The sequence below is a fragment of the Callithrix jacchus genome, chromosome 1, assembly GCF_049354715.1.
Source record: "Callithrix jacchus isolate 240 chromosome 1, calJac240_pri, whole genome shotgun sequence".
NCBI lineage: Eukaryota > Metazoa > Chordata > Mammalia > Primates > Cebidae > Callithrix > Callithrix jacchus.
In genome coordinates, this window is record NC_133502.1 from 88,814,385 (window position 1) to 88,838,530 (window position 24,146).

Genomic DNA, 24,146 nt, shown 5'->3' on the forward strand with positions numbered 1-24,146 from the left:
AAGCAAAGAGAGAAAATTGCTTGAATTTAGCAGGCAATCGTTGCAGTGAGCTGAGATGGTGCTACTGCACACCAGCCTAGGCAACAGAGCAAGGCTCTGTCTCATGAAAAAGAAAAAAAGGAAAAAAAAAAAGAAATGGAAGGAGATGAAAAGGAATATATGGAATATATGTAACATAGGCAAGAACTTCATGACTAAAACACCAAAATCGTTGGCAACAAAAACCAAAATAGACAACTGGGACCCAATTAAACTCCAGAGCTTCTGTACAGCAAAAGAAACAATCAACAGAGTGAACCAGCAACCAACAGAATGGGAAAAAATTTTGCAATCTACCCATCTGACAAAGGGCTAATATCCAGAATCTGCAAAGAACTAAAACAGATATACAAGTAAAAAGGAAACAAATCCATCCAAAAGTGGGAGAAAGATATGGACAGACACTTTTCAAAAGAAGGCATATATGAGGCCAAGAAACATATGAAAAAATGCTCATCATCACTGATTATTAGAGAAATGCAAATCAAAACCACATTGAGATATCATCTCACGCCAGTCAGAATGGCGATCATTAAAACATCTGGAGACAACAGATGCTGGAGAAGATGTGGAGAAATAGGAACACTTTACCACTGCTGGTGGGAGCGTAAACTAGGTCAAACATTGTGGAAGACAGTGTGGCGCTTCCTCAAGGACCTAGAAATAGAAATTCCATTTGACCCAGCAATTCCATTACTGAATAATATACGCAGAGGATTGTAAATCATTCTATTATAAGGACACATGCACATGTATGGTTATAACGGCACTGTTTACAATAGCAAAGACCTGGAACCAAACCAAATGCCCATCAACGATAGACTGGACAAAGAAATGTGGCACATATACACCATGGAATACGATGCAGCCATAAGAAATGAGTTCATGTCATTTGTAGAAACATGGATGAATCTGGACACCAGCATTCTCAGCAAACTGACACAAGAACAGAAAATCAAACACCACATGTTCTCACTCACAGGCAGGTGTTGAACAATGAGAACACATGGACACAGGGAGGGGAACATCACACAATGGGGTCTGTTGCGGGGGCCACGGGAGGGATAGCGGGGGAGGATGGGGAGGTCGGGGAGGGATAACATGGAAAGAAATGCCATATGTGGGTGATGGGGGGATGGAGGCAGCGAACCACATTCCCATGTGTGTACCTATGCAACAATCCTGCATGATCTGCAAATGTAACCCAGAACCTAAAGTACAATTAAAAAAAACAAAAAACAAAAAGATTTGCAAGGAATCAAAAAGCATTTAAATATCCACATGAAGATATTCATCAGCAAGACTGATACTGCAAAGAAAAGAAAATCAAATCAGTGATATTAAGAATACATTGGAGAAGTCCTCCAAGAATGTAGAGGAAAAGGATAACAGAATGAAAGTGATGATGAGCGCTCTGTGAAACCCAATTTTAAAACTCCAAGATTAATATAATAAAATGTTCAGAATAGAGTAGAACAACAAACTAATGAAAAAAACAACAACAAAGAGAACATTTTTTCTTGACCTTCAAAAAAAAATCATATTCTATCAAAAGAAATCCTCACATAGACATATCCTGGCAGAATATATATTGAAATGCTGGAAAACTTTAAACCATTCCGGGATCTGAGAAAAGTACTTAGAAATGAATGAAAATCAGGCTGACCCTGGCTTTTCCTGTGATAGAAAATTCAGGGAAACACTAGAATACCATCTACACAGTTGAGGGGAAGGGTTAGAAATCCAAGTAACCAGAGATTTTGGAAACACACTTGCGTAGTCTGACATCTGTGAAAATAACATACTTGGCTGTTTTTGCTTTGAGAGTACATATCACCAATAAGCAGCTTAAGAAAAATATTACTTTAGTTCAACCATTATGTAAGACAGTGTGACAGTTCATCAAGGATCTAGAACCAGAAACACCATTTGACTGGGGTGAGTGTGGTGAGGAGGCAGCAGGGGCAAAGGCCCTGGGGTGAGTGTGGTGAGGAGGCAGCAGGGGCAAAGGCCCTGGGGTGAGTGTGGTGAGGAGGCAGCAGGGGCAAAGTCCCTGGGGTGAGTGTGGTGAGGAGGCAGCAGGGGCAAAGGCCCTGGGGTGGGTGTGGTGAGGAGGCAGCAGGGGCAAAGGCCCTGGGGTGAGTGTGGTGAGGAGGCAGCAGGGGCAAAGGCCCTGGGGGTGGGTGCGGTGAGGAGGCAGCAGAGGCAAAGGCCCTGGGATGGGTGCGGTGAGGAGGCAGCAGGGGCAAAGGCCCTGGGGGTGGGTGCGGTGAGGAGGCAGCAGGGGCAAAGGGCCTGGGGTGGGTACGGTGAGGAGGCAGCAGAAGCGAAGGCCCTGGGGGTGGGTGCAGTGAGGAGGCAGCAGGGGCAAAGGCCCTGAGGTGGGTGCGGTGATGAGGCAGCAGGGGCAAAGGCCCTGGGGTGGGTGCGGTGATGAGGCAGCAGGGGCAAAGGCCCTGAGGTGGGTGCGGTGATGAGGCAGCAGGGGCAAAGGCCCTGAGGTGGGTGCGGTGATGAGGCAGCAGGGGCAAAGGCCCTGGGGTGGGTGTGGTAAGGAGGCAGCAGGGGCAAAGGCCCTGGGCTGGGTGTTGTGAGGAGGCAGCTGGGACAACGGCCCTGGGGTGGGTTTCGTTAGGAGGCAGCTGGTAAATGTCATCAGCCTGGTGTTCACATACATGGCCCAGTTCCCCTAGTCCACTCCCCTAGGGGAGTCAAAGGTCTCAGCCTTGCAGGAGACATTTCCCAACTTTCTGAAATTGTCAGCCCTCGAGGTTTGTCTTCCTAGGTGAGTTTCTGCTGTGCCTGAGAGGTGACCCAGGGCCACGTGACAGGGGCAGAAACTAGCCCAGCAGGCCTGGGTTTGCCTACCACTCTGCCTCTCACTTGCTGTGTGACCTGAGGCAAGTTACCAGACCTCTCTGAATATGTTTTCTTTTTTTTTTTTAAGTTTTTAAACTTTTTATTTGCATATTAAAAAAATTGTGCATTCCAATAATTAAAATCATTTGAACAAAAAAAATGGCACTCTGATTAAACTGCATTACAGCCTGCAGGATACCTTGGGCCAGCTTGGTTTTACTCTAGATTTCACATTCGTCCCATCCCACTTCCTCCACCCCACTTCTTCCTTCACCAACATGCAAGTTCTTTCCTTCCCTGCCAGACAGATAGACAGATGGGAGGGGCAGGCGCGGCCTTCGTTGTCAGTAGTTCTTTGATGTGAAAGGGGCAGCACAGTCATTTAAACTTGATCCAACCTCTTTGCATCTTACAAAGTTAAACAGCTAAAAGAAGTAAAATAAGAAGGCAATGCTTGTGGAATGTACAGTGCATATTGGCGGCACACGACTCATTACGATTCGCCTGCTTGCTTCTCCTGTTCAATCGTTTCTTTGGAAGGCAGTGGATTTTTCTCTTGCGTTTCTGTCTTCTTCAGTTTCGACTTATCGAATTTCTCGATCTCAGCCATATCGGGTTTGTCAGACATGGTTGCGGAGAAAAGCGGAGCGAGGCGCACGAACGAGCGAAGTCTGGTCTTCGCAGTGGCCACCACTGAGTTGTCCTTTGAATATGTTTTCTTAGCGGAGCTTTTGATACATGCCTGGTGTGGGGTGTGCGGTCAGGAAATGCTGTTTCCCTGCACTTTTCAATGTTTTCTCTTCTCAGCCGACATTTAAAACCGTTCCCACAGACTGGGCGCAGAGGCTTATGCCTGTAATCCCAGCACTTTGGGAGGCCAAGCAGTAAGTGCCCCACGGGCAACAGATGTGCTGCCTGGGAAGCAATGCTGGAGGCTGTGCCCACTTGGGCAGATGGTCAAGGTGAGGCAGGCACCAGTTTAGCCCAGCCACAGACAAAGCTGCTGAGGCTCTGTGCCTCTGTGCCTGCCTGGCACAAGATATGAAGCCAGGACTGAGTGGGCCTCTGTGCTCTGGGCTGACCAAGGATGAGACTGGGGCATGCTGGAGAGAGAGCTGACTCCCGACAACCCGGGCTTTGTGTGGAGCAGGTAAGGGAGGCCCCCACCACTTTGTCTCCCCATGCCAGTGGTGCAGTGCCCAGAGCCTGCAATTCTCAATCTGGGTGTGGGCCAAGAAAGAATGGACCCCTTGGCTGGTGCACCAGGCAACCTTCAGGCTATCTGGGACCAGCTCTGACAGCCTCTGCTCTGGGATCAGCTGCCGCAGCAACCTACACATGGCATGGGCAGCAGTGGTGGCATCCCTGGACATTGACCTCAGTAGCATGGAACCCAGGACCAGATACTGCCACAGTCAGCCCACAGGTGCGGGAGGGCAGGAGTCGCTCAGTCACAACTCTGTGGCTGCACAGTGCCCAGCACCTGAAAACCTGTGCTCTGGGCCAGGCCTAAGGAAAAGTGGACCCTAGGGTGGGACGGTGGTACACTCCCTGATCCCCATGCCCTCGGGGAGCAGCCCGCAAGTATCTGCCATGGGCTCAGCCACAGCTGCAACCTGGAAATGGCGCAAGTCAGTATCAGTGGCAACCCCTGGCCCTGTCCTCCCCCACCAGCAGCAGGAATCCCAGGGCCAGATGTCACCATGGTGCCTAATTTAGGCGGTCGGCGGCGCAGCTACAGGGTGATGGAAACTGGCGCTCAGACTCATCCTGGATGCTGCAGGGCCCAGAGCCCGCGACCCCACACTCTGGGCTTGGGCCAAGGAAGCATGGATCTTAGAGTGGGGGGAGGTGCCCTGGGCGACTCCCAGGCTGTCTGAGACCAGCCCTGCAGCCTCCTGTGCATTCTGCTGCACCTGCCACTTAGAGATGGCATTCAGCAGCATGGTGGCAACCCCTGATCCTGCCTGCTTCCTCCAGCAACTCGGACCTAAGGGCCAGACCCTGCTGTGGCGCCTAAATCAGGCCCCGCAGCAGGAGGAGGACTGGAACTGGTACACAGCCCCATCCCAGTAGCTATAGGGCAACCAGAGCCTGCGACCAGCGCCCTGGACCAGGGACAAAAAGGAACAGAAGAACAGAAACCAGTACTGCCACCCTACGGCTCAACTGTAGCTGCCACCTGCACATGGCACATCAGAAGTAGTGGCAACCCCAGCTCTGCCTGCCATAAACAGCAGGGAGGGGACCCAGGGACCAAGGCCGCCTCAGAGGCTGCCACGTGGCCACCTCTGCACCCGTCCCTGCCCTGGTGGCAACCAGCCATGCTCCTACCTCTCCAGCGCTCTGCAGTCTCCGTCCCTGCCACCCACTGCAGCGAGGCGAGCCGTGCTCTTCCTTCTCGTGGCATGGAGCAGCTGGGCGGGCAAACCCAGAAAAGCCTAGAACGGGACACAAGAGAATGGTAGCATTAGACCCCCACCTTGTCATGCTGGCCACTCTGGGTGGCATGGGCCAGTTTCAGTGAAGGTACTCACACCCACCCTCCAAAGACCACAGCAAACTGGCTAGGGAGTAGAGACTGGAGACACCATGGTGCCTGGGCTTCCCACTCCATAGGAACCACTGGGACCACCCAGGCTGTGCTCTGGAAGCAGGAGCAGCAGAAACTCAGCCCCAGCCAGCCCTCCCCACCCATGTGCTGGTTCCCATTCCTGAGACCTCCACCCACAGGGCCCTGTCGCCCCATGGTGTCTGCTACAGAAATGTGTGCCCACCATGCAGCAGCAGATGGCTGTTTAGAGTCCGGGGAGAGGAGGACCACTCCTCTCGCAGAGACCATCACTGTCACTGAAACCTCCATCACCTGCCACAGGCAGTGCAGCTTCCGACAGAGCTCCTAACCCACTGCCACCAGCAGTGTAGCCCCAGGATAGCGCCAACACCCCATCCCCCACCACTGGCAATGTAGCACGTCATGGCAGCCCCTAACCTGCTCCTGCCTTATGACACTGCAGCAGTCAATGGCACCCGCAAACCACCCCCCTACCATGGGCAGCACAGCCCGGGATAGCACCCCAACAGGCTCCCTGGGGTGGGCAGTGTAGCCACAGATAGCGTCCCCAAGCAGACCCCCACCACAGGCCCCTATATGGCACCCAAACCACCCCCCACTGTGGGTGCTGCAACCCTGAATAGTGAGTGCCCTAACTCACTCCCCGTCGGGAACAGTGCGGCCCTGGATAGCGCCCCCAACCAACTCCCTGCCTCGGGCAGTGCAGCCACCGATAGCACTCCAAACTCCCTCTCCACCTTGGGAAGTACCCCCATGGCTAGCTCGGGTAGCCCCTGATAGCGCACCCAACCCGCCCCTGCCACAACCCACGCAGCCCGGAATAGCACACTCACCCGCTCTTTACCAGGCAGCGCAGATCCCTGAGAGCACCTGACCCACCTGCTGCCTTCCCACCACTCAGGCTGTGTATCCGGCCCCAAGAGTGCCCCCACCAACCCTCTACCCCACTCCACAGGCAGTCCAACCCTGTGTAGCTCTCCCAACAAGCCCCCCAACCTCTGTCTCAGTGTAGTCCCCATGACGCCTTTAACACCACCCCTCCCCCCACCAGCACTGTAGCACCCGCTAAAGCATCCTCCACTGCCAGCATTGCAGCCCCAGACAGTGCCCCCAACCCACTCCCCATGTGGGCGATGCAGCCTTGGATAGTGCCCCCAACCAGCTCCCAGACACAGGCAATGATGTCGTGGATTTCACACCCAACCCCCTCCCCTCCCACTGGGGGCAAGGTAACACCTGACAGCACCCGGAACCCATCCCTCGCCGCTGGCAGTGTTGCACCCCATAGTGCCACCAACCCATCCCAGACAAAGCAGGGAGCCTCAGAGAAGGAACAGGGAGGTCTGGAGGATTCCCGGTGGGGTACAAGTCTGCGCCCCACTTACCGCAGAGACCTGTCTCATCCTCCACCATCACGTTGAAGCCACCACGGCTTCTCCAAATAAACTCTGACCTCGCAGCAGCCTACGCTGACTTCCCTCGGGCAGGCTGGGGCCTCCGACGCCACCGCTGACTTCCCTGTGGGCTGGCCAGGCTGGTCGGGCCACCGCCTCCGCCGACTTCTTGAGGGCCGCCGCAGCCACCACCGCCCACTTCTCCAGGGCCGCAGTCGCTGCTGCCGCCTTCTTCTTGAGGGCCGGGCAGGCTCGTAGAGGCACTCTGGCTGACAGGCACTCGCCTCAAGGCTGAAGCACCACACCCTCTTAAAGGGGCCGCAGCTCAGCTTGGCTAGAATAGCTTCGGGTTGGATGAGAACAAGTTTTAGGTTAGCCAATCAGACCATAGAAATAAAGCCCAATTAGAGAAGACCTTGAAGTTTGCTCTCATCCAATCCGAACATGTAGTCTAGGAACCCCATGTATAAAGGATGGCAAGCGGGAGTCTCGCCATTTCAGACGTGGGCCCACCTGCTCCTAGCTGGCTTTGAGGAGAAGTGGGAGTAGCTGGCGACCCACCGCCCATGCTGGAGGCTAGAGTCTGCTGTTTTGGCTTGGCTCTGTTGCGGTTGTTGGCACTGACGGAGACTACAGCGAAAGGTAAGATGGCGGGATAGGTTCACCATCTTGGCCCGCACAGCCTTAGGCATGGGGGACGACTTGGGAGTGACCTGCCATGGGCAGTAGGTACTATCCAGGGTGTCACTGCTGGTGTTGCGGGGGCTCGAGAGGGGGTTATTTGAGGCGCCACAGCCCACGTAGAGGGTTGAGGGCCGTTTCCTGGGGTGTGCTGCCCATTGCTGGGGGCTGGGATGGGGCCTGTCCCAAGCGGTACTGCCAGCAGCAGTGGGGCTCCTATTTGAGATCCTGCAATGGCTCCTCACTGCTCTCAGGATAAATCTGTACTTTTTATTGTGACCTACACAATCTGGTTCTGTACAACTTTGTGTTGTGTCTCTGTGCTCCTTGCTCACTATACTCCATCCGCCCTAATATTCCAGCTTCTTAAACATGCTAAGTTCACTCCTATTGACAACTGAATGCAATGTGGGATCCTGGATTAGATCTTAGCCCAGAATAGGTCTTCAGTGGAAGAACTGGCAAAATTTGAATAAGGTCTATGGTTTTGTGAATGGTAGCATATTGATGTTCGTTTCCTGCCTTTGATCATTGGAGTGATAGATATTAACATTTGGGAAAACACAACAAAGGGTATATCGACATCTCTACTATTTTTGTAACTTTCGTAAGTTAAAATTGTTTCAAAATGAGTTAAAAAATTAAAAGGAAGTTTTTCAGTTGGGAAAATGGCAATGAATTAATAACAAGAAATTAACAGTGAAGTGATGACTAAAATTCTACATTGCTCCAAAAGCAAGTAAGAAAATCAGTGGTTATAGAGAAGTTCTTACATGAAGTAATAAAAATAAAAATAATTATATTAAGCATTTTCTCTTTTCTTTTCCTCCCCTCCAAATGAAACAACATAGTATTCTGCATTTTATTCCACCTAACAATATATCTTTTGACTGACTCTTGTATTTTAAACCTAAAATTTGATTAAGCTTTGCTTAATATTAAAAAAAGATAGTATAGGTCACAATGATATTTGATGCAAACCTTGGAAAGACAGAATCTTATTGATCCAAGAGCTTTTAGAATTCAAAGTACTATTCTGGTTGTTATTCTACTCATTTAAGATAGGGCAATGAACATTTACCTTCTGGTGACCTCAGAAGCACAATGAACAAAGGATACCAGCCAGGTAGAGCAAAGGTCTGTGTGCTCCCTGTTGCTGTTACGTATTTATCAGATGCATGCTCTGTTATATTACATTATTTTTCTCTTCAGTGTTTACTGAGGAAAAACAAGTATCTCCTCGGGCAAGTCAACTGTTAACTTTGCAGTTTTTATTTAATCTCCCTGGAATGTAACCCTTAACTTTAAAGAATGTAATGGCCATAAAACTTGTAAAGCATGTTTCTTAAGGAAATCGTTCATACCTGATTGTTTCATCTACCAGATATGAATGTTATAGAAAATTGAATTTATCCACTTAAGCTGTAGATGAACTTTCCACCTTTCTGATCAGAAATAGACCATCTTATAGTATAGATTCTGTTACTAATCAGAATATTTCATTTAGACTTTTTCATTAAACTTTTTCTTAGAGGCTATACAAAATAAAGGTGCTTCTAGCAGTTTCATATCTAAATATGATGCAAAGCCTTGCTCTTCCATGGTATCCTTTGAATGAGCCAAACTTATTTAGCCATTCCCCTATAATTAAATAGCTAGGATGTTTCTAACATCTCAACTTAAAAACAATATTGCAATGAATGTCGTGTCTGTATATGTAAATATGTAGGATAAATACCTATCAGTATAACTTCAAAAGGTATATGCAATCAATATTTTCATGTGTATTTAAAATTTTCCATCCATACAGAGGTTGCTAAAGTATCTTATTTATTTAAAATTTAAAACATAATTTTATAGGCCTCTTTTAACCAGTAATATGAAACAAAGTTTTTTGTTTTTGTTTTGAGACGGAGTTTCGCTCTTGTTACCCAGGCTGGAGTGCAATGGCGGGATCTCGGCTCACCACAACCTCCGCCTCCTGGGTTCAGGCAATTCTCCTGCCTCAGCCTCCTGAGGCACGCGCCACCATGCCCAGCTAATTTTTTGTATTTTTTTTTAGTAGAGACGGTGGTTTCACCATGTTGACCAGGATGGTCTCGATCTCTTGACCTCGTGATCCACCAGCCTCGGCCTCCAAAAGTGCTGGGATTACAGGCTTGAGCCACCGCGCCCGGCCCCAAAGATTTTTTTTTAAAGTAACATTGCTCCTCTTCCCCCATTGTCTCTGTCATCTATACTACTCCCTGAGGTAGTTCATGTTATTGAAAGGGTGTGTTTCATCCCAAACATATTGCTTCCACATACATATATCAGCATACACACATATATATAGCATACATATATATGAGCACATATTAATATATCCCCAGGCACGTACAAGCATGATTTTGTGAATTTTTACTGAAATGGTATCATACTCCATACTTATAAACAAATTGCTTATTTCACTTCATACCACTTATAATGGTCATTCTACAAATCAGTACATATAAAATTCATATTTACATATACTCTATCTTTCTGTTATAATTTTCTGCATGAGCCACTGCGCCCGGGTTTTTCTTTGCAGACGGAGTTTAACTCTTGTTTACCCAGGCTGGAGTGCAATGGTGTGATCTTGGCTCACCCCAACCTCTGCCTCCTGGGTTCAGGCAATTCTCCTGCCTCAGCCTCCTGAGTAGCTGGGATCACAGGCAGGCGCCACTATGCCCAGCTAATATTTTGTATTTTTAGTAGAGACGGGGTTTCATCATGTTGACCAGGATAGTCTAGATCTCTTAACCTCGTGATCCACCCGTCTCGGCCTCCCAAAGTGCTGGGATTACAGGCTTGAGCCACCGCGTCTGGCTTATTTTTTTGTTTTTTCCTTCTTTCAGAGATGGAGTTTTTCTCCGGTTTACCCAAGCTGGAGTGCAATGGCGCGATCTCGGTTCACCGCAACCTCCGCCTCCTGGGTTCAGGCAATTCTCCTGCCTCAGCCTCCTGAGTAGCTGGGATTACAGGCACGCGCCACTATGCCCAGCTAATTCTTTGTATTTTTGGTAGAGACGGGGTTTACCATGTTCACCAGGATGGTCTCGATCTCTCTTTTTTTTTTTTTTTTTTTTTTTTTGAGACGGAGTTTCGCTCTTGTTACCCAGGCTGGAGTGCAATGGCGTGATCTCGGCTCACCGCAACCTGCGCCTCCTGGTTCAGGCAATTCTCCTGCCTCAGCCTCCCGAGTAGCTGGACTTACAGGCACGCGCCACCATGCCCAGCTAATTTTTTGTATTTTTAGTAGAGACGGGGTTTCACCATGTTGACCAGAATGGTCTCGATCTCTGGACCTCCTGATCCACCCGTCTCGGCCTCCCAAAGTGCTGGGATTACAGGCTTGAGCCACCGCGCCCAGCCGATCTCGATCTCTTAACCTCGTGATCCACCCGCTTTGGCCACCCAAAGTGCTGGGATTACAGGCGTGAGCCACTGCGCCACACTTTTTTTTTTTCCCTAGAGAAGGAGTTTCGCTCTTGTTTACCCAGGCTGGAGTGCAATGGCGCGATCTGGGCTCATGGCAACTCCCACCTCCTGGATTCAGGCAATTCTCCTGCCTCAGCCTCCTGAGCAGCTGGGATTACAGGCACGTGCCACTATGCCCAGCTAAGTTTTTGTATTTTTAGTAGAGACGGGGTTTCACCATGTTGACCAGGATGGTCTCCCAATTCTGGATCTCGTGATCCACCCGCCTCGGCCTCGCAAAGTGCTGGAATTACAGGTGTGAGCCACCGCGCCTGGCTTTTTTTTTTTTTTTTTTTTTTTTTTTTTTTTGAGACGGAGTTTTGCTCTTGTTTACCCAGGCTGGAGTGCAATGGCGCGATCTCGGTTCACCGCGACTTCTGCCTACTGGGTTCAGGCAATTCTCCTGTCTCAGCCTCCTGAGCAGCTGGAATTACAGGCACGCGCCACTAGGCCGGGTGAATTTTTTGTATTTTTAGTAGAGACAGGGTTTCACCATGTTGACCAGGATGGTCTGGATCTCTTGACCTTGTGACCCGCCTGCCTCAGCCTCCCAAAGTGCTGGGATTACAGGCATGAGTCGCCGCGCCCGGCTGGTCTTTAGTTTTCTAATCCATAAAATGAGAAAAGGAGGGAGGGTGGGAGGAGGGGTAGAATCAACAAAATTTATGAATGGATACTAGGCTTAATACCTAAGCAATCTGTACAACAGGGCCCTGTGACACTCATTTACCTATGTAACAAACCGGCACATCCTACACATGTACCCCTGAATTTAAAATAAAAGTTAAGGACTGGGTACAGTGGTTTACACCTGTAATCTCAGCACTTTGGAAGCCAAAACGAGAGGATCACTTGAGGTCAGCAGTTCAAGATCAGCATGGCCAACATGGTGAAACCCTGGCTCACCTAAAAATACAATTAGCGGGGTGTAGGGGTGTGCATCTGTGATCCCAGATACTCAGGAGGCTGAGGCAGAAAAACCCCTTGAGCCCTAGAGGTGGAGGTTGCAGTGAGCTGGGATTGTGCCACTGCCCTCCAACTTGGGAGACAAACTTTGTCTCAAAAATAAGTAAATAAATAAACGTTAAATAATAAAACAAAATAAAATTAGAAAAACACTTGTCCAAAGAATTATTGTTATACTTTATTTTATTTTTTTGAGATGGAGTCTTGCTCGGTCCCCAGGCTGGAGTGCAGTGGTGCGATCTTGGCTCACTGCAACCTCTACCTCCTGGGTTCAAGCGGTTTTCCAGCCTCAGCCTCCTGAATAGCTGGGACTATAGGCATGCTCCACCATGCCCAGCTAATTTTGGTACTTTTAGTAGAGATAGGGTTTCACCATATTGGCCAGGAAGGTCTCAATCTCTTAATCTTGTGATCCACCCGCCTTGGCCTCCCAAAGTGCTGAGATTACAGGCATGAGCCACTTTCACGGCCCAGAATTATTGTTATCAGAAACATAAAAAATTTTCAAGGCGGGGCATGGTGGCTCATGCCTATGATCCGAGCACTTTGGGAGGCCGAGGCAGGTGAATCTCGAGGTCAGGAGTTTGGACCAGCCTGGCCAAGATGTTGAAACCCATCTCTACTAAAAATACAAAAGTTAGCTGGGCACAGTGGCACGAGCCTGTGGTCCCAGCTACTCGGGAGGCTGAGGCGGAAGAATCGCTTGAACCCAGCCAGGAGGCAGAGGTTGCAGTGAGCCGAGATTGTGCCACTGCACTCCAGCCTGGCAACAGAGCAAGACTCCTTCTCAATTTTTTTAAAACAATAAATTTAAAAAAAAAAGGCCAGGCGCAGTGGCTCGTGCCTGTAATCCTAGAACTTTGGCAGGCTGAGGCAGGCGGATCACGAGGTCAAGAGATCGAGACCATTCTGGCTAACATAGCGAAATACCGTCTCTACTAAAAATACAAAAAAATTAGCTGAGTTTGGTGGCATGCACCTGTTGTCCTAGTTACTTGGGAGGTTGATGCAGGAGAATCCCTTTAATCCTGAAGGAAGAAGTTGCAGTGAGCTGAGATCCCACCACTACACTCCAGCCTGGGTGACAGAGCAAGACTCCATCTTAAAAAATATAGACATGTTAAAATTAAAATTAAAAATTAAAAAAACAATTCAAAGGTTGGGCGTGGTGGCCCACGCCTGTAATCCTAGCACTTTGGGAGGCCGAGGTGGGTGGATCACCTGAGGTCAGGAGTTCAAGACCAGCCTGGCCATCGTGGAGAAACCCCATCTTTAAAAAATAATAATAAAAATAAATAAATAAACAATTCAAAAACCCAGCTGGGTATGGCGGTTCATGCCTGTAAACCCAGTGTTTCGGTGGAACAGAGTAAGGAGGATCCCTTGAGCCCAGGAGCTATGATTGCTCCACTGTAGCCTGAGTGACAGACCAAAATCTTGTCTCAAAAAAACAAAAAACCGCCGGGGCGCAGTGGCTCACGCCTGTAATCCCAGCACTTCCGGAGGCTCAGGCAGGTGGATCACGAGGTCAAGAGATCGAGACCATCCTGGTCAACATGGTGAAACTCTGTCTCTACTAAAAAAAAGAAAATACAAAAAATTAGCTGGGCATGGTGGCACGTGCCTGTGGTTCCAGCTACTCAGGAGGCTGAGGGAGGAGAATTGCCTGAACCCAGGAGGCGGAGGTTGCGGTGAGCCGAGATCCCGCCACTGCACTCCAGCCTGGGTAACAGGAGCGAAATTGTCTCAAAAAAATAATAATAAATAAAAATAAAATAAAACAAAACCCTAAGGAGGAGATCTTCAAACATAATGTAGCTTCTTCGCTGGGCGTGGTGGTGCGTGCCTGTAGTCCCATCTACTCGGGAGGCTGAGGTGGGAGGATCGCTTGAGCCCAGGAGTTCAGGGCTGTAGGCAGAATGCCGATGAGGTGTCCGCACCAAGTTCGGCATCAATATGGTGACTTCCAGGAGCAGGGGAACACCAGGTTGCCTCAGGAGGGGTGAACCAACCCAGGCTGGAAACGGAGCAGGTCAAAATTCCCATGCTCATCAGCAGTGGGATTGCGATAGCCACTGCACTCCAGCCTGGGCAACATGTTTCTACTAAAAATACAAAAAATTAGCTGGGCATGGTGGCGCGTCCATGTAATCCCAGCTACTCAGGAGGCTGAGGCAGGAGAATTGCCTGAACCCAGGAGGCGGAGGTTCCGGTGAGCCGAGATCGCGCCATTGCACGCCAGCCTGGGCAACAAGAGCGAAACTCCTTCTCAAAAAAAAAAAAAAAGATGGCGGAAAAACCCAGGCGCCGTGGGTCCCGCCTGTAATCCCAGCACTTTGAGAGGCCGAGGCGGGCGGATCACGAGGTCAGGAATTCAAGATCAGCCTGGCCAGCATGGTGAATCCCCCGTCTTTACTGAAGATACAATAAATCAGCCCGGCCTGGTGGCTCAGGCCTGTAATCCCAGCTACTTGGCAGGCTGAGGCAGGAGAATTGCTTGAACTCGAAGATACAGGTTGCAGTGAGCAGATTGCACCATTGCACTCCAGCCTGGGTGACGGGGGAGACTCCGTCTCAGAAAAAACAAACAAACAAACAAAAAATGGCGTTTTGCTTTTGTCGCCCAGGCTGGAGTGCAACGGTGACATCTCAGCTCACTGCAACCTCCGCCTCCCTGGTTCAAGTGATTCTCTTACCTCAGCCTCGTCAGTAGCTGTGATTACAGGCATGCACCACCATGCCCAGCTAATTTTTTTTTTTAAGTGGAGATCGGTTTTCGGCATGTTGGTCAGACTGGCCTCAAGTGATCCACCAACCTCTGCCTCCCAAAGTTCTGGGATTACAGGCGAGAGCCACCGCTGCACCTGGCAGACATGGAAGAGGTTCCGCTGGGGTTTGCTCGGAGGAGTCCTGCTGCGGAAAGTGAGTGGAGGTGCTCCTTGACCAGCCCAGGCGCGGTGGGTCCCGCCTGTAATCCCAGCACTTTGAGAGGCCCAGGTGGGCGGATCACGAGGTCAGGAATTCAAGACCAGCCTGGCCAGCATGGTGAAACCCCCGTCTCTACTGAAGATACAATAAATCAGCCGGGCGTGGTGGCTCAGGCCTGTAATCCTAGCTACTTGGCAGGCTGAGGCAGGAAAATTGCTTGAACTCGAAGACAGAGGTTGCAGTGAGCAGATTGCACCATTGCACTTCAGCCTGGGTGACTGGGGAGACTCCGTCTCAGAAATACAAAAAAAAAAAACCCAAAAAATGGCGTTTCGCTTTTGTCTCCCGGGCTGGAGTGCAATGGTGACATCTCAGCAAATTTTTTGTATTTTTAGTAGAGACAGGGTTTCACCATGTTGACCAGGATGGTCTCGATCTCTTGACCTCGTGATCCACCCACCTCAGCCTCCGAAAGTGCTGGGATAACAGGTGTGAGCCACCGCGCCTGGCTTATTTTTAAAGATTCTATAAGCAGGCCAGGCACAGTGGCTCACACCTTTAATTCCCAGCACCTTGGGAGGCTGAGGAAGGTGGATCACCTGAGGTCAGGAGTTCGAAACCAGCCTGACCAACATGGTGAAACCCCATCTCAACTAAAACTACGAAATTTAGCCAGGCATGATGGCAGACGCCAGTAATCCCAGCTACTTGGGAGACTGAGGCAGGAGAATCACTTGAACCTGGGAAGTGGAGTTTTCAGTGAGCCAGGATTGAACCACTGCACTCTAGCCTGGGTGACAGAGCAACACTCTGTCTTAAAAAAAGAAGAAAGAAAGAAGAAAGAAAGAAAAAGAAAGAAAGAAAGAAAGAAAGAAAGAAAGAAAGAAAGAAAAGAAAGAAAAGAAAGAAAAGAAAGAAAAGAAAGAAAAGAAAGAAAGAAAAGAAAAAGAAAGAAAGAAAGAAAAAGATTGTATAAGCAAAGCCACTGTAATTCTGGACTTTGAGGCCCAATCAGAAAATCAAAATCAAGACAATATAGCTAGGTAGTATAGAACTGGTTCTGGAGTCATAGACTTAAGACGAAAATCCTAACTTACTCACTGTCTGTGGGGTCCGACAGAAATTGTTTCGCTGGTCTTTAGTTTTCTTTTTCTTTCTTTTTTTTTTTTTTTTTGAGATGGAGTCTTGCTCTGTTGCCAGGTTGGAGTGCGGTGGCACAATTTCAGCTCACTGCAACCTCCGCCTCCTGGGTTCAAGCAGTTCTTCCACCTCATCCTCCCGAGTAGCTGAGCCCACCACGCCTGGCTAATTTTTGTATTTTTAATAGACACGGGGTTTCACCATGTTGGCCAGGATGGTCTCGATCTCTTGATCTCATGACCCGCCTGCCTTAGCCTCCCAAAGCGTGAGCCACCGTGCTCAGCTTTTTTTTTTTTTTTTCTTTTAGAGACGGAGTTTCGCTCGTTTACCCAGGCTGGAGTGTGCAATGGCGCGATCTCGGCTTACCCCAACCTCCGCCTCCTGGGTTCGGGCAATTCTCCTGCCTCAGCCTCCTGAGCAGCTGGGATTACAGGTACCCGCCACTATGCCCAGCTAATTTTTTGTATTTTTAGTAGAGACGGGGTTTCACCATGTTGACCAGGATGCTCTCCATCTCTGGACGTCGTTATCCACTCGCTTCGGCCTCCCAAAGTGGTGGGATTACAGGCGTGAGACAGCCCCCGGTTTTCTGAGACGGAGTTTCGCTCTTGTTTACCCAGGCTGGAGTGCAATGGCGCCTGGGGGCCACCATTGACGTGGAGCACTCCCACGTCCGATTCCTGAGGAACCTGGTGCTGAACCTGTGGGACTGTGGCGGTCAGGACACCTTCATGGAAAATTACTTCACCAGCCAGCGAGACAACATCTTCCGTAACGTAGAGGTTTTGATTTACGTGTTTGAAGTGGAGAGCCGTGAACTGGAAGGATATGCATTATTACCAGTCATGTCTGGAGGCCATCCTCCAGAACTCTCCTGACGCCAAAATCTTCTACCTGGTGCACAAAATGGATCTGGTTCAGGAGGATCAGCGTGACCTGATTTTTAAAGAGCGAGAGGAAGACCTGAGGCGTCTGTCTCGCCCGCTGGAGTGTGCTTGTTTTCCAACGTCCATCTGGGATGAGATGCTCTACAAAGCCTGGTCCAGCATCGTCTACCAGCTGATTCCCAACGTTCAGCAGCTGGAGATGAACCTCCGGAATTTTGCTCAAATCATCGAGGCCGATGAAGTTCTGCTGTTCATAAGAGCTACGTTCTTGGTTATTTCTCGCTACCAGTGCAAAGAGCAGCGCGACGTCCACCAGTTTGAGATCAGCAACTTCATCAAGCAGTTCAAGCTGAGTTTGCAGTAAATTGGCCGCTTCCTTTCAGAGCATGGAAGTTAGGAATTCCAACTTCGCAGCTTTCATCGACATCTTCAGCTCAAACACGTACGTGATGGTGGTCATGTCAGATCCGTCGATCCCTTCTGCGGCCACCCTGATCAACATTCTCAATGCCAGGAAACACTTTGAGAAGCTGGAGAGAGTGGATGGCACCAAGCAGAGTCTCCTCATGCGTTGAATAGTCCCAAATGCTGTTTCTGAAAATGCTGAGTTGCCTTTTTTGTTTGCATCCTTTTTAAATATTCATAATGTTGTGTGCTTAAAAGTGGGCTTTGAAGTGTGTGCTGCTTTCTCCTTTCATCTTTCTCCCCTGCTCTCCAGTCTTTAAACCTTGGACGCTACTTACTCAGCTACCCAGTAGAGCTTGAAGCTGGCCCTTCTGAGAAGATGGTATGGTGTAACACTAAGTCGGTGGTTCGTGTGTGTTCTGATTGCCTGGTTATAATAGATATGCACATCAAAGCCTTTACCAGTGTCTTCCTGTATTCCATATCAGATTGCAAAGATGGAATGTTACTATTTTATCAGCAAGGTATTAAAATGCATTTATAAATTCTTCTTGGCTTCATTCATGAATAAACATGTTAGCAATTTAAAACATGGTCTTATTTGAAATAACTTTAAAGTGCTTAATATGTAAATCTAAAGATTCTGACTGCCCACAAGTACTGATTAAGTGGCATATTTGATTTTGTGAGTTTAGCCCTCAGCACTTTAGTGATGTTTGGTAACAGCTGTAGAAGTACTTATGCTGTGTACTCAAGCTAGACTACCTGAGTCAGTATTCTGGTCCCTTCACTTACTAGCTCTCTGAACATGGGCAGAATACTTAATTTCACTACACTTTTATCCTTATTTGTGAAATATGGCTCAGAATACTACTTCATAGCCAGGCATGGTGGCTCCCGCCTGTAATTCCAGCACTTTGGGAAGCTGAGTTGGGAGGATCACCTGAGACCAGGAGTTCAAGACCAGCCTGGGCAAGATAGTGAGACCCTGTCTCCACAAAAAAAAAATTTTTTTTATTAGCTGGGCATAGTGGTGCTTGCCTACAGTCTTAGCTACTTGGGAGGCTGAGGAAAGAGGATTGCTTGAGTCCAGGAGGGAGAGGCTGCATTGAGGCATAATTGTATCATTGCCCTCCAGTTTGGTTGACAATGCAAGAGCCTATCTCAAAAACAACAAAAAACACTTGATAGGATTGTTAAAAGGATTAAATTCAACATGAAAATTATTTAGGAATGGTGCCTAGGGCATACTCAGTCTATGTGTTAACTACCATTACCACCTACTGAGCCATTCTTCCCCAAATTACTGATGTGAAACTTATTTGAATATTTAATCCCTTACAAAATGTCAGGTGTTTTGCCAACATGCTCAGCTAATTTTGTATTTTCAGTAGAGATGGGATTTCTCCATTTTGGTCAGGCTGGTTTCCAACCCCCAGCCTCAGGTGATCTGCCCACCTCAGCCTCCCAAAGTGCTGGGATTACAGGTGTGAGCCACTGTGCCCAGCAATGTCAGGTGTTCTTAAGCACGTGTGCATTTATCTTACTGAATCCTCACAATCTATGTGGTAGGTTACTTTCTATTTTAACAGATAAGCAAACTGCTATGACCTTATTAAGGTCATACAGCTAAACCCAGGCAATCTGACTACTGACTCTCCTAATCATTACACCCCATTACTTCCACTGAAAAGTTAACCTAAGAGTCCTAGCTTTTTATTTATTTGAGATGGAGTCTCCCTCTGTTGCCCAGGCAATGGCATGATCTAGGCTAACGGCAACCTTTGCCTCCCAGGTTCAAGCCATTCTCTTGCCTCAGCCTCCCAAGTAGCTGGGACTACATGCCCAACTAATTTTTGTATTTTTAGTAGAGACGGGGATTCACCATGCTGGCCAGGCTGGTCTCAAACTACTGACCTCAAGTGATCTGCCAGCGTTGGCCTACCAAAGTGCTGGAATTACAGGCGTGAGCCACCTCACCTGGCCATTTTTTTTTTGTTCTTATAACTTGCATGCACAGACCAGCACTGGTGATGGGTCCCAGCTTTTTAGATATACATTATTCCTTCATATAATTCCAAATTTACAAAGAGTAAGCCGAAACCCAGGAAGCTAAGCAAGCAACCTCCCTCAAGGAAGAATTTCACTTATATGGGGCAAGATCACGTTCCCATTTGTATTTATCTGGAAATTGGATAATACTGAACCAGATTCTTAGATCACCTACTTTTGAGGAAGGATTCTGAGGTTCCTAATTTGGATTGGCAATGTGGTGTAGTAAAATCGGAAAACATATCTAAAGGTCCCATTCCAGTTCCAGCAATAGCTGCCTTATAGACAGAAAAGAAATCTAAGTACTTTAGAGCCAAGAGACCTGTGATCAACTCTAAGCCTCTCATTTTACACCCTAGGTGCTATCTTTGTATAGGCAATAAATGTAAGAGATAGGGCTTTAGAATTTCTAAGGCTTTATAAAATTCTTTAATATTTATTAAACCCTTTCTAGCAGCAGACGTGGATGACACCACTCATGAAGAAGAAGAAGCTATTCAGGTATTAATTTATAAATATTACTTAATTAGGGTCATTGGCAGTAAATTAGTATAAAGACTCCAGATGAGAAAACTGATGCTATAGATATACTTTTAAAAGTCATTTTAAAATACTATGTACAGTAAATCTAGTAATTAAAATAGCAGTAACAAAGTATGTTTACCTGAATCACTGAACCTCTCAAATTTATTTTGTAGATGAGGTTATTAATATACCTTTATATGTCATCATCCTACACTTTGCAGGGACATAGTTCTTTTTGATAGTACATAGGAAATTCCAGAGCCAGATAATATATTTATTGAAAACAACAGTATTTAAAACATTTACTAAGAATCCTATAGAGGATTCTCAAATATTTTAAACATAGGATGCAGACTTGCTATTCACAGTGCCTAAGGAAAAAGTCACTTCTAGAGTAACTATGTATCTGCAACATAGCACAAAAGAAACATTTACTTCAATACTTCGTACATTGAGGAAAACATCATTCAATGTATTTTAACTTTAGTACACTCAAGAGTAGGAAAATAATAGCTTTTATACAGGTCTCCAGAATTCCTGTTTTTCCTTTAGATAAATTTGACTTCAAAGTCAAGAGACTTACAGTAAAGAAAAGGTTTCAAAATACTTGTATTTTTTTTTCAGTTAAATTTCCCCCAAATGTTAACTTCAACTATTTTTTATTCTACTTGATAACATTTTTCATGTTTAGCAATATTATACACTTCCCTCTTTAAACATTTATTTATTATTTATTTATTTGAGACGGAGTTTCGCTCTTGTTACCCAGGCTGGAGTGCAATGACACAATCTCAGCTCATCGCAACCTCCGCCTCCTGGGTTCAGGCAATTCTCCTGCCTCAGCCTCCTGAGTAGCTGGGATTACAGGCATGCGCCACCATGCCCAGCTAATTTTTTGTATTTTTAGTAGAGACGGGGTTTCACCATGTTGACCACAATAGTCTCGATCTCTTGACCTCATGATCCACCCGCCTCGGCCTCCCAAAGTGCTGGGATTACAGGAGTGAGCCACTGCGCCCGGCCTCTTTAAACATTTAAAATAACTAAAACATTTTAGCATTATCTTAGGTTTTCAAGCTGATGTAGAAGTCAGTTTATACACCTTTGTATCTTACAAATAGTGAATAAAACAAAATACATTCTATATGTCTAATGTTAATGTAATGAAAAATACACTTACAGCAATAACTTAGCCCTCTTTACCTTTTATTCCATGATATAGGAGGCAAACAAAACAATTCCAATACTTAAATATTGCTAAAGATGACACATGGCCCTTGGGGTATATGTATGTGTGTGAATGCATACACCTGACACGCATTTACATAGGTGTATATGTATTTATGTATGCACTGCTGTAACTAGAGAGACCACATGCAACCATAAAAAAAATATAAAAGTAGTGGAATATTAAATGAATAAAAAGACAAATCATAGATTTCAGAGGAGGAGTAGGCACATGGATATAAAAAGCATAGATTAAGACTTGAAAGTGGAAGTCAGATTTGTTCTGAGACTCAAAACAGAGTTGTAATTGTGGTAAGCTAGGAGAGGAAGGCAAGGTATTCCTGCCTCAGGAGACTTGTAAGTCAAGGTTTCTTAAGACCCAAGTTCATTGAAGCAGTTCAGTAAAAAAATGGGAGATTACAGTGGAAGGGGGAATAGACAAAATCCATTATAGGGATCTTACATGTCTTTAAATTTGAACTCAATTCTAGAATTAACAATGAACCATTAATGGAATTTCAGGCAAGGAAGTGACCCAGTCAAAACAGTTCCTTAAGATCACAAGGCAACTATGCAGGAGATACTGGATAGGGAAAAGGCTGAAGGCAAAAAGCTGCAATCACAGTGGTTTAGGAGAAGAAAGTGATAAATGTGAGATAATTTTTGTTTATGGTACTGGCACAGGAAGAACAGGAAAGAATGTCAAAAACTTTCAGCCTATCAGGTATAACTCACTTAACATTTTTTTAAAACAAATTTAAAATGTCCACAGACATTCCGCTCTTTTGATTCTCAGTAATTAAGGGCTTCTCAGACTTGACTGGCAAAATTGAGCTTCCCTATTGATGGTTAACAATCTCTACCGAAGCATATATGCAACTATGTACCTGCTTCTTAAAAGTACCACAGGGTTAAATGTGAATTTCTATTTCCTAGCAGCAGTTCTCACTCTTTGTTGAGCTTAAGAATTACCAGGGAAGCATATTTAAAAATATAATTAAGTGAAATAATGCATATTAAGTGTCTAGCAATGGCCATCGCACTTCTGCAGATGCTGATAAGACAGCCTTACATGCTAAGATTTTCAGATCCTAAGTTTTCTTAAAGCAAACTAAAGAATAGTTTCCCCATAGACCAGCAGAGTACCTGATTTGTTGTATTAATAAAAGACAGCAACTTAGTTCATGAAGCTTTTTATTCCTCCTTTTCCATTACAAAGAAGGCAGTTACACGTGCTTTCTTTTGTCTTTTCTCACAAAAAGATGAGTCTTCACACTGGGACGGGACAAACAACATAGAGACAGGTAGCCCAAGATAAGTGAAGAAAGATGACTGTTAAGCCACATACTTCCATAAATTTCCCCTCCACCTTCTCTCCTTGCCAGTTCCTTGGGGGCTAGTGGACAAGATTTTGATGGTTGTGAGATGGGGTCTACGAAGGGCACGGTAGGTAAGATCACCCTTCCAGTGCCTGATCCATTCCTCCTGGTTTACAGAGGATGACAGTATGTGTTCACTTAGATGCTAGACACAAGTCTTTCTCCGGGCAGGGCATCTGAAGGAATGAGGTAGGAGACTGTACCAGCGTGACAAAGTATTTAACTCCAAGTCCCGTTTTCTCAAGTTATTGTGAGGCTATTCTGTAGGGACTGAGGAATTTTGATGATTGTTCCTTGTTCCTCTCCTCCAACATGGGGTACCTCAAAAAAACCCAACAACAATAAAACAGACTAATGAAAACTTTAATTTATATTTTTTGTTAAAATATTAAACTAGGATTAAATTATCGAAGTCTAAATTAGACTAAACATAAATGTTATACAACCCGCTGGATGGATTTATAGTTTGACAGTGTTCCTTGCAAGTGTCTACTCATCTTCTTCCATCTTTTTCCTTTTTTTAAATCATTCCACCCCAGTCTTCACTTAATAATCAAATGCACTTTATTCTACTAAACATCACTACTTGGGATCATTCCACTTCAATAATCATGAAGCCTGTTTAGAGCTTTTCCAGTCTTAAAATTTGTCATCTTCACTACACCTCCCAAGGCACTACTTTTCTCACTTTTTCTGGTTAGCCAGAATGTTCCACAAAGAAACAGTAAAAGATTAGTATATTCAATGGCTATTAACCACTTAGTGAACATACAAAAGTACTCATCCTTATAGTAACTGACTTAAGTTATAAGAATTACACTAGTACATTATCATTTATGCTTAATGCTTACAAGATTACTCAAGAAATCAAAATGACTTCCCATTCCTTGACATTTGCTTTCCAAATACTTCACATTTCAATCTCATACACGTACAAAAAAAAAAAAAAATCCAAACATACTTTCCTTACCTAAAAATATTAAAGAAGGCTAAAAGGCATTTGGAATTTTTTTAAAACCTTGAAAAACAGTGCTACACTTCCAACATGTCTTTAAGTTATAAATCAGTTTCTATCCTGTGGCATAGCTTCAATTTAAGTGCATCATAGTCATATTAAATAGGTATGTCTTCAACTTGTCAAGTCAGATGGAGGTTCTTTTGCATCAAGGCTCTTATTCAAAATGTCTTCTTCTGTAAATTGATTTAAAAAAGAAAAAATGTAAAGTATAAGCAAACATTACAAAGAAAACAAATAGGACAGATTCCAAGCAGTAGCAAACACTAAATTATGATAAAATTACTATTATTCTCTCCAAAGTACCCTCTTTCTCCAAAGATCAATACATTCCTCCTAGAATACTTTTTTTTTTTCCCTGAGATAGGGACTTGCTCTATGACCCAGGCTGGAGTGCTGTGGCATGATCATAGCTGACTGCAGCCTCAAACTCCCAGGCCCAAGCCATCTTCCCACCTCAGCCTACTGAGTACCTGGGACCACAGTCATGCGCCAACATACCCAGCTAATTTTTTAAATTTTTTGTAGTGATACAGTCTCCCTGTGTTGCCAAGGCTGATCTTGAACTCCTGG

The 24,146-nt window shown here is 46.3% G+C and overlaps 2 protein-coding genes, 1 long non-coding RNA gene and 2 pseudogenes across 17 annotated transcripts in view; 2 read left to right on the forward strand and 3 right to left on the reverse strand.

Moving 5' to 3' along the window:
* The window catches only part of LOC144581707 (uncharacterized), a 30,999-nt gene extending 23,850 nt beyond the window's left edge, over positions 1–7,149 (reverse strand). For all 14 annotated transcript variants that reach the window (XR_013532823.1, XR_013532804.1, XR_013532820.1 and 11 more), the window contains exons 1-2: positions 6,859–7,149; positions 5,233–5,339 (exon numbers count right to left, since the gene is read on the reverse strand). Coding sequence is in view for 2 of the 14 variants with exons in the window: in XM_078366253.1 (XP_078222379.1) it covers positions 5,233–5,339; positions 6,859–6,876 (125 nt within the window). In the remaining 12 variants the exon portion in view is untranslated. The remainder of the gene's footprint in view (positions 1–5,232; positions 5,340–6,858) is intronic.
* Positions 2,967–3,571, reverse strand: LOC100399497 (thymosin beta-4). Its single transcript, XM_035263504.3, has one exon. The coding sequence runs from the start codon at positions 3,524–3,526 to the stop codon at positions 3,392–3,394; it is 135 nt and encodes a 44-aa protein (XP_035119395.2). The 5' UTR covers positions 3,527–3,571; the 3' UTR covers positions 2,967–3,391.
* A 164-nt stretch (positions 7,150–7,313) lies between the features above and the next one.
* Positions 7,314–22,456, forward strand: LOC144581716 (uncharacterized). The gene is made up of 2 exons (XR_013532826.1): positions 7,314–7,509; positions 19,882–22,456. It is a non-coding gene; the product is annotated as an uncharacterized LOC144581716 (long non-coding RNA).
* On the forward strand, positions 14,889–19,872 carry LOC118145546 (ras-related GTP-binding protein A-like; annotated as a pseudogene).
* The window catches only part of LOC100405729 (HAUS augmin-like complex subunit 6), a 50,104-nt pseudogene continuing 48,314 nt past the window's right edge, over positions 22,357–24,146 (reverse strand). The window contains exons 17-18 of the transcript XR_013532825.1: positions 23,529–23,749; positions 22,357–22,879 (exon numbers count right to left, since the gene is read on the reverse strand). The product of XR_013532825.1 is annotated as an HAUS augmin-like complex subunit 6 (transcript). The remainder of the gene's footprint in view (positions 22,880–23,528; positions 23,750–24,146) is intronic.